Source organism: Cebus imitator, unplaced genomic scaffold (genome assembly GCF_001604975.1).
Source record: "Cebus imitator isolate Cc_AM_T3 unplaced genomic scaffold, Cebus_imitator-1.0 Scaffold4, whole genome shotgun sequence".
NCBI classification, from domain to species: Eukaryota; Metazoa; Chordata; class Mammalia; order Primates; family Cebidae; genus Cebus; species Cebus imitator.
The window spans coordinates 3,052,393-3,061,933 of record NW_016107319.1 but is presented as its reverse complement, the minus strand read 5'-3'; the positions used below and the strand labels follow the sequence as shown (position 1 = coordinate 3,061,933).

The window sequence follows — 9,541 nt, the reverse complement described above, 5'->3', positions numbered from 1 at the left end:
CAGCTCACTGCAACCTCTGCCTCCCAGGTTCAAGCGATTCTCCTGCCTCAGCCTCCTGAGTAGCTGGGATTACAGGCACCCACGACCAGGCCCAGCTAATTTTTGTATTCTTAGTAGAGATAAGGTTTCACCATGTTGGCCAGGCTGGTCTCGAACTCCTGGCCTCAAGCAATGCACCCACCTCAGTCTCCCGAAATACCAGGATTACAGGTGTGAGGCACTGCACCCGGCCTGTTTTTCAGTCATTCTGATGGTTAAATATATAAAGAGAGAGTTTCACAGGAAGTTGCAGAAACCAGTACAAAGAGTCCCAAGTACCCTTTGCTCAGTCTTCCCCAGCGGCAGTAATATCCTATATAACAACAGTGCAATATTGCAACCAGGAAATTGATCCTTTTATAAAACATCCACAGCAATCCTTGTGGATTTCTCTAAAAGGTTAAGGAAACCTGCCATGCCCCACACTGACAGAACATCACCGCCTGCAACCCCGTTGGAAGGCTTTTTGAACACAGGGACTAGGAAAAGTGCTGCTTGTGGGCAGGGAGCTGGGTCAGGCCCCCAGAAGTCACTGTTTGTCTCTTGGCCTTTTGCAGAGCACATTCGTCAACAGACCCGCCCTGGGAATCCTGCCTCCGGAGAACTTTGTGGAGAAGCTCCGGGAGTCCTTGCTCTCAGTGAGTTCTGGAGTGGCAGTCCCACGGTCTTCAGACGCGGTAGTGGCAGAGAAAGGGAAGAATGGAGATGCAAACCATGAAGAATAAGGCGTTGTACGGAAATCCTTCTCTCTGCGCCCATTCTTCCATGCAGAGTATTTTCAATTTCTTTTTTAAAGAACAGATGGGATTCTTTGTGCAGGACAAAGGGAGCTGGGAAACGAATATGTACTGCAGATAGGAGTTTTACACATGTCCTTCAGCCCTGACCCCACTTCTCGGTTTTAGTTGTTACAAACAATTAAAGTCGTTGGGAACCTCAGCGTCCCGTCTGGAACGTGTAGGTGTCTTAGGCGGCATCAGGTGCATCAGGAGGGACACAGTGGGCTTTGCCACCCTTCTTTCTTCTCCACCAGCCTCAGGGCCTCCCTGGGCTTCTCCTCCACTCCTGGAAAGGCCTGAGTCCATCCTCCCAGTCCAGCAGCTTCCAGGACAGCCCTGGTTCCCTCCGTCCCCAGCATGGCCCTGTGAAGATTCAGCCCCGGCCAGGGGAAGCAGGGGTGCAGGAGTCACGATGAGCCTGGGCTCACAGCTGTTTCCCTCCCTGCAGGTGGCTCCCAAAGGGATGTCCCAGCTCATCACCATGGCCTGCGGCTCCTGCTCCAATGAAAACGCCTTCAAGACCATCTTCATGTGGTACCGGGTGAGCTTTGGGGCACACACACACACTCACACACACACACACACACACACAGCCTCCCCAGCACCCAGCCACACGCTCACCCCTTGTCTGACTGTTCATTCCAATGGACTGGAGTATCAGACATCCGTACCAGGGTTAAAATCCAGGGAGGGCCACTGCTGGATGGCACTTTCCAGACAGCCCAGTGGAGCATGGTGCAAAGCGCCGAGGCTTCGGCATCAAAATTATGCAGTGTGGGCTGGGCGCAGTGGCTCACACCTGTAATCCCAGCACTTTGAGAGGCAAAGGCAGGCGGATCACTTGAGCCCAAAAGCTTGAGACCAGCCAAAGCAACATGATGAAATCCCATCTCTACTAAAAAAAATTCAAAAATTAGGCCAGGTGTGGTGGCTCACGCCCGTAATCCCAGCACTTTGGGAGGCTGAGGCAGGTGGATCACAAGGTTAGGAGATCGAGACCATCCTGGCTAACATACTGAAACCCCATCTCTACTAAGAATATAAAAAATTAGCCGGGCGTGGTGGCATGCACCTGTAGTCCCAACTACTTGGGAGGCTGAGGCAGGAGAGGGCTAATACTCTGAATCTACAAAGAATTAAAACAGATTTACAAGAAAAAAGACAAACAAACCCATCCAAAAATGGGCAAAGGATATGAACAGACACTTTTCAAAAGAAGACATACACGAGGCCAACAAACATATGAAAAAATGCTCATCATCACTGGTCATTAGAGTAATACAAATCAAAACCACACTGAGATACCACCTCATGCCAGTTATAATGGCAATCATTAAAAAATCTGGAGACAACAGATGCTGGAGAGGATGTGGAGAAATAGGAACACTTTTACACTGTTGGTGGGAGTGTAAATTAGTTCAACCATTGTGGAAGACAGTGTGGCAATTCCTCAAGGACCTAGAAACAGAAATTCCATTTGACCCAGCAATCCCATTACTGGGTATATATCTAAAGGATTATAAATCATTCTATTATAAAGGCACATGCACACGTATGTTCACTGCGGCACTGTTTACAATAACAAAGACCTGGAACCAACCCAAATGCCCATCGATGATAGACTGGACAAGGAAAATGTGGCACATATACACCATGGAATACTATACAGCCATAAAAAATGGTGAGTTTGAGTCCTTTGTAGGGACATGGATGAATCTGGAAACCATCATTCTCAGCAAACTGACACAAGAACAGAAAATCAAACACTGCATGTTCTCACTTATAGGCTGGTGTTGAACAATGAGAACACATGGACACAGGGAGGGGAGCATCACACACTGGGGTCTGTTGCGGGGTGCCAAGAGAAGGACAGCCCGGTGGGTAGGGAGGTCGGAAGGGATAACATGGGGAGAAATGTCAGATGTAGGTGACGGGCGGATGGAGGCAGCAAACCACATTGCCACGTGTGTACCTATGCAACAATCCTGCATGATCTACATGTACCGCAGAGCCTAAAGTACAATTTAAAAAAAGAAACAACTATGCAATGTGACTACTCTATTTTATTTAAATATTTAAATTTAATTTTGTTTAAATGTTTTAAATTGCAGAGACAGAGTCCCACTTTGTCACCCAGCCTGATCTCAAACTCTGGGTCTCCAGCAATCCCCCGTCTTAGCCACCCAAAGTCCTAGGATCGCAGATTTGAGCCAGCACACTTGGCCTCCGTTCTTCCTGGCAAAACATATACAATCTCAGCAGATCTTAATCCAACAGATTTCATCATTGCTGATGGTGCTTAATGCATTCTGTGCGTTTGTTTCTTTTGTTACAAGCACGGTTAATAGCCTCGTGTTTCCGTACAGACCTGTAACAGTTAATACCTGAGATCGACTCCTGAAAAAGCACTTTCTGCCTGTCTGGACTGAATATCAGTTTGGTTGGAAAGTTGAAGCTGTGACTACCCTAGAGCTTCTCTGAAAGTATGTTCTGTTCTATTTTTTTTTTTTTAGAGCAAGGAAAGAGGCCAGACAGGCTTCTCCCAGGAGGAACTGGAGACATGCATGATTAACCAGGTGAGAGCAGCTGGGTTTGCACCGCGGATATCTGGGGGAGCTGCACAGCATCCCTCGGGCTGTTGCGAGCTGGCTGGCACTGTCCTTCTCAATTAGGAAGGGCCAGGCTGGGCACAGTGGTTCATGCCTGTAATCCCAGCACTTTGGGAGGCCAAGGAGGGTGGATCACCTGAGGTCAGGAGTTTGAGACCAGCCTGGCCAATGTGGTGAAACCCCATCTCTACTAAAAAGACAAAAATTAGCCAGGCTTGATGGTGCACGCTTGTAATCCTAGCTACTCGGGAGACTGAGATAGGAGAATCACTTGAACCCGGGAGGTGGAGGTTGCAATGAGCCGAGATCGCATCACTACACTCAAATCTGGGCAACAAAGTGAGAGTCCTTTCAAAACAAACGAAAAGAAAAGGCCAGCTGCTGTGTCTCATGCCTGTAATCCCAGCACTTTGGGAGGCCAAGGCGGAAGGATCACCTGAGATCAGGAGTTCCAGACCAGCTTGGCCAACATGGTGAAACCCCATCTGTACTAAAAATACAAAAATTATCCAGGCGTGGTGACAAGGGCTTGTAATCCCAGCCACTCGGGAGGCTGAGGCAAGAGAATCGCTTGAACCCAGGAGGCAGAAGTTGCAGTGAGCCAAATCACACCATTCCACTCCAGCCTGGGCGACAGAGCGAGACTCCATCTCAAAACAAGAAAAAAGGAAGGGCTCCCCAGGCGTTCCCAGTTTCCGATCCGTTCCCTGGGTATCAAGGCTGATGGAGGCCAGGCACGGTGACTCACACCTGTAATCCCAGCACTTTCCAGGCCACAGCAGGTGGACCACTTGAGGTCAGGAGTTTGAGATCAGCCAGGCCAACATGGTGAAACCCTGCCTCTGCTAAAAATATAAAAATTAGCCAGTCGTGATGGCCCAGCCCTGTGGTCTCAGCTACTTGGGAGGCTGAGGCAGGAGAATCACTTGAACCCAGGAGCTGGAGGTTACAGTGAGCAGAGATTGAGCCACTGCACTCCAGCTTGGATAACAGAATGAGACCCTGTTTCAAAAAAAAGGCCAAGTGGAGATCTCCCTGACCAGGCTTCATCAGTTTCTTAGGACAACTGCCTGAATTTGACAGGTCTCCAAAGGCCATTAACGTATTCTCTAGAATGATCCAAATTGTCAGCAGGAATGTATACACATGAATATTCACCCCACTGGTGTTTACAGTAATAATAACCAGAAAAGACTAGAAATCACCAGTACTGGGCCGGGCACGGTGGCTCAAGCCTGTAATCCCGGCACTTTGGGAGGCCGAGGCGGGTGGATCACGAGGTCAAGAGATCGAGACTATCCTGGTCAACATGGTGAAACCCCGTCTCTACTAAAAATACAAAAATTCAGCTGGGCATGGTGGCGTGTGCCTGTAATCCCAGCTACTCAGGAGGCTGAGGCAGGAGAATTGCCTGGACCCAGGAGGCGGAGGTTGCGGTGAGCCGAGATCGCGCCATTGCACTCCAGCCTGGGTAACAAGAGCGAAACTCCATCTCAAAAAAAAAAAAAGAAATCACCAGTACTGGGGGAAAGATTAATTAAATGTAGGGATTCAAAGTGGAACCAAAGAGGCTACTGCTGGGTATCAGAGGTGGCTAGGGGCCGCAGGGAAAACCAGGCAGGTGGGATTCTAAGCTCCCTACCCAGCTTCAAGCAGAACAGGCCTGGCCTCCTTTGTGTTACGTATGAGGTCCCATTAAGATTTAGGCAGAAGCATCTGTTGCTTTAAAAATATATATATACTGTTTTATGATCATCTACAAACAAAAACAAAACAAAACAAGGCCGGGCATAGTGGCTTATGCCTGTAGTCCCAGCACTTTGGAAGGCCGAGGCAGGAGGATTGCTTGAGCCCAGGAGTTCGAGACCAGCCTGGGCAGCAAAGTGAGACCCTGACTCAAAAGTGTTTTTTTAAAAAAAAAAAAAAAAAAAAATAGGAGCCACTGAACTTAATTACCCTCTGCTAACATTCCAATATTCTGCAGCAAAAATAGTTACTTAGGGTTTCTCTTGGCCTGGACGTGTTTGCTATATTTTGGAAAAGTAGAATGTAAATCATATGGTCACTGTGCTTTCAAACAGGTAAATAAATATATAGGAAAATACTAGATGGAATCCTGCCAAAATGTTTATAATGGCTTGCCTCTGGGTGGTGAGACAGGGTTGTCGTTGTTTTTAAATGTTTTCTTTTTTTTTTTTTTTTTTTTGAGACAGAGTCTTGCTCTGTCGCCAGGCACCAGGCTGGAGTACAGCAGCGTGATCTCAGCTCACTGCAACGTCCGCCTCCCGGGTTCAAGCAATTCTCCTGCCTCAGCCTCCCGAGTAGCTGGGACTACAGGCATATGCCACCATGTCCAGCTAATTTTCGTATTTTTTTTAGTAGAGACGGGGTTTCACCATGTTGGCCAGGATGGTCTCAATCTCTTGACCTCGTGATCCACCCGCCTTGGCCTCCCAAAGTGCTGGGATTACAGGTGTGAGCCACCACGCCCGGCCATAAATGCTTTCTTAATATATATTCTTTCCTAACCACACCTCTTGCTAGCAAATGTAGCTACACCTTTCTCCATATTCAAATAAACTTACTTAAAAAAAGTTCTTTTTTTTTTTCCTGGCCCTTTTTTTATGGATCTTATCCTATCTCTCTTTTTTTTTTCTCTCTCTCTCTTTCCTGAGACAGGGTCTCACTCTGTTCCCCAGGCTGGAGTGCTGTGGTGCCATCATGGCTCAATGAAGCTTCAACCTCCAAGGTTCAAGTGATCCTCCTGCCTCAGCCTCCTGAATACCTGAGGCTACAGGCACATGCCACCACACCCAGCTAATTTTTTTTTTTTTTTTTTTTTTTTGTAGAGGCAGAGTCTAACTATTTTGCCCAGGCTGGTCTCGAACTTTTGAGCTCAAGTGATCCTCCCGCCTCAGCTTCCCAGTGTGTTGAGATTAGAGGTGTGAGCCACCATGCCCGGCTCCTACCGCTTTCTCTAACTCTGCTTTGCTTACTTGCTATCCATGGGCATCGTAGACCATCGACATTTTTGGATCTCATTCCTCATCATTTGTGGCTGAATCCACATATGCAAAATGATGTGTATATATTAGTTACATGTACAATCAGAAGACAAAAAAATGACAAGAGGCCGGGTGCTGTGGCTCATGCCTATAATCCCAGCACTTTGGGAGGCCAAGGTGGGTGGATCACCTGAGATCAGGAGTTCAAGACCAGCCTGACCAACATGGTGAAACCCTGTCTCTACTAAAAATTAAAAAATTAGCCAGGCATGGTGGTGGGCGCCTGTAATCCCCACTACTCGGGAGGCTGAGGCAGGAGAATCACTTGAATCAAGGATAGCAGAGGTTGCAGTGAGCCAAGATCGTACCACTGTGTACTCCAGCCTGGGTGACAGAGTGAGACTCCATCTCAGAAAAAAAACAAAATGATAAGATGGTTTCTGGAATTTGTAGGAGGAGGTCTTAGGGTTTTTCCCAGAGGTCTCAGGGAATTGGTGCTTAGCCAGCCTGAGAAAATGCCAACCTCCCAGAGACTCGGGGTTCCCCACAGTTGCCTCTGAGGCACCTCCAGCAGTTCTGCCCGAGTCAGCCGGAAACATGTTTGGATTTCCTTGCTGAGCAAAGAGTCAGAAAACAATGCGAGGAGTGGCAGCTGTGCCATTTGCTTGGGGCTGGGAAGGGACAGGGCATCCGTGCACCCCTCCTGAACCAAGGTGCAGCTGCCATGGGCATGCGCCCAGTGGGGCCTTCCCCTTGCCTGCTTGCTAGCCCCGCAGAACTCTTCCAAAGGCCTGGAGCATTTCCTGCAGGGTGCCCAGCTCAGCTCCTTGCCTCAGGTTACCCTGGGAAGCAGGTGTGCACCCATCAACACCGGACCGCCTGAGACCTGCAGAGGCCTGAGTACTAGGAAGCCAGGAGGTGGGGAGGAAGTTGAAAGCCTGTAGAACAGGGGCTGAAAACCCAGGAGTCCCCAGCAGCTGGAGGAAGGTGGGTAGTAGGTGCGGCCTGGCCACCTGTGGCTGCCACAGAAGGAAAATGGGTCCAAACGGTGCAGTCCTGGTGAGAAGCCAAAAGTTCAGGTATTTATGTGAAATTTCTTGATTTTAAATTTTGCAACTTGTTTTTGAGACAGTCTCACTCTTGTTGACCAGGCTGAGGTACAGTGGCGCAAACTCGGCTCACCGCAACCTCTGCCTCCCGAGTTCAAGCAATTCTCCTGCCTCAGCCTCCCAAGTAGCTGGGATTACAGGCGTGTGCCACCACATCCAGCTAATTTTTGTATTTTTAGCAGAGACAGGGTTTCACCATGTTGGCCAGGATGGTCTTGATCTCTTGTCCTTGTGATCCAGCCTGAAATTTCTTGATTTTAACTTTTGTAACTTTTTTTTTTGAGACAGAGTCAGGCTGGAGTGCAGTGGCACAAACTCGGCTCACTGCAATCTCCGCCTCCCGGTTTCAAGCGATTCTGCCTCAGCCTCCCGAATAACTGGGATTACAGGCATGTGCCACTGTGCCTGGCTAATTTTAATATTTTTAGTAAAGGAGGTGTTTCACCATGTTGGCCGGGCTGATCTCAAATGCCTGACCTCAGGTGATCTGACCGCCACGGCCTCTCAAAGTGCTGGGATTACAGGCGTAAGCCAACATGCTCAGCCTAAATTTTGCAACTTAAAAAAAAAATTAAGTATGTATGCAAAACAAAACGTGTGTCTTTGATATAGACCCAATGGTCCCATGTGTAACTTCTGCCTGAGAAGGATTCCTGGTTCTTGGTAGATTTCTGTGTCCCTCTGGGCTTGCAGGGGCAACAATACAGTTCCCCCATCGTCACCGTGACTAATGACTGATATGTCTTGGTTCTAGGCCCCTGGGTGCCCCGACTACAGCATCCTCTCCTTCATGGGCGCGTTCCACGGGAGGACCATGGGTAAGGAGGGACCAGTGCGCTCCCAAGGTGGCGTTTAGCGTAATAATGACGGCAGCTATTGCGGCAGCTGAGTTGGCAGTTTACACATATTGTCCCACCGATTCCACACAGTCCCCTGCAGAGTGGGGATTATTATTCCTGCTTTGCAGATGTGGAAATCAGGGTTCAAGAAGAGGAAGAATTTCCAAGACTATTCAGTGACAGAGCCGAGATTTGAACTTTTGACTCCATCTTCAAAACCTGGGCTGCATCTGTGATTAATCGCAATGCAAACACGTACCCATGCACGCATGCCAATTAAGGGTTCACAAGTTCCCCTTCAGCTTTAGGATGAGAACTGAGGTTCAGTATCAAAACATCTCATGTACTCCCCAAGTATTTACACCTACTGTGCACCCAGAAAAATTAAAAATTAAATGATAAAAAGAACCAGGCAACAGGCCACCCTGCCCTTTGACAGCCTCATGCTGAAATGCCCATCACCTCCTTTGCAAAGATAAAAAGCTTTCCCCAAGCCAAGCGTCTGCTTTTCTGTTTTGCTGAACTCAGGTTGCTTAGCAACCACACACTCCAAAGCCATTCACAAGATAGACATCCCTTCCTTTGACTGGCCCATCGCACCGTTCCCACGGCTGAGATACCCTCTGGAAGAGTTTGAGAAAGAGAATCGACAGGAGGAGGCCCGCTGTCTGGAAGAGGTAATGCTTGTACCCTCGGGTCCTCTCTAAACACGAGTCCCATTGCTCTCGCCGCCCCAAGACGTGGCCCAGGAGAAGAGAAAGAGATGAAGGGTTTATCTGGGGATCCCTGTAGTGCTCCCCCAGAGGGATGTAGGGACACAGAGGCCTTGCCTCCCAAACCTTCCATGTTGGGAGAGGTCGTGAGACTGTTGTGTTTGTCACAGTACCTATCACTCAACTCTGATACCAATTTCTGTATCACTTAAGTTTCTCGGGGAACAAGCATCGGTGACTCTAAAATACTGTAAGAGAAAATAGATTTGTTGAAAGAGTATGGGGTCAGGAGTTTGAGTCCAGCCTGGCTAACATGGTGAAACCCATCTCTACTAAAAATACAAAAATTAGTTTGGCACAGTAACGCACACCTGTAATCCCAGCTACTCTGTTGGCTGAGGCACAAGAATCGCATGAACCCAGGAGGCGAAAGTTGCAATGAGCTGAG

General features: G+C 48.5%; 1 protein-coding gene across 2 annotated transcripts in view; it reads left to right on the top strand.

Annotated features, from left to right (window-relative positions):
- ABAT (4-aminobutyrate aminotransferase) overlaps positions 1-9,541 on the top strand; it is a 116,534-nt gene that overhangs the window by 93,920 nt on the left and 13,073 nt on the right. For both annotated transcript variants that reach the window (XM_017533784.2, XM_017533792.2), the window contains exons 7-11: positions 597-677; positions 1,267-1,359; positions 3,332-3,394; positions 8,296-8,359; positions 8,909-9,057. In XM_017533784.2, coding sequence (XP_017389273.1) covers positions 597-677; positions 1,267-1,359; positions 3,332-3,394; positions 8,296-8,359; positions 8,909-9,057 — 450 coding nt within the window. The remainder of the gene's footprint in view (positions 1-596; positions 678-1,266; positions 1,360-3,331; positions 3,395-8,295; positions 8,360-8,908; positions 9,058-9,541) is intronic.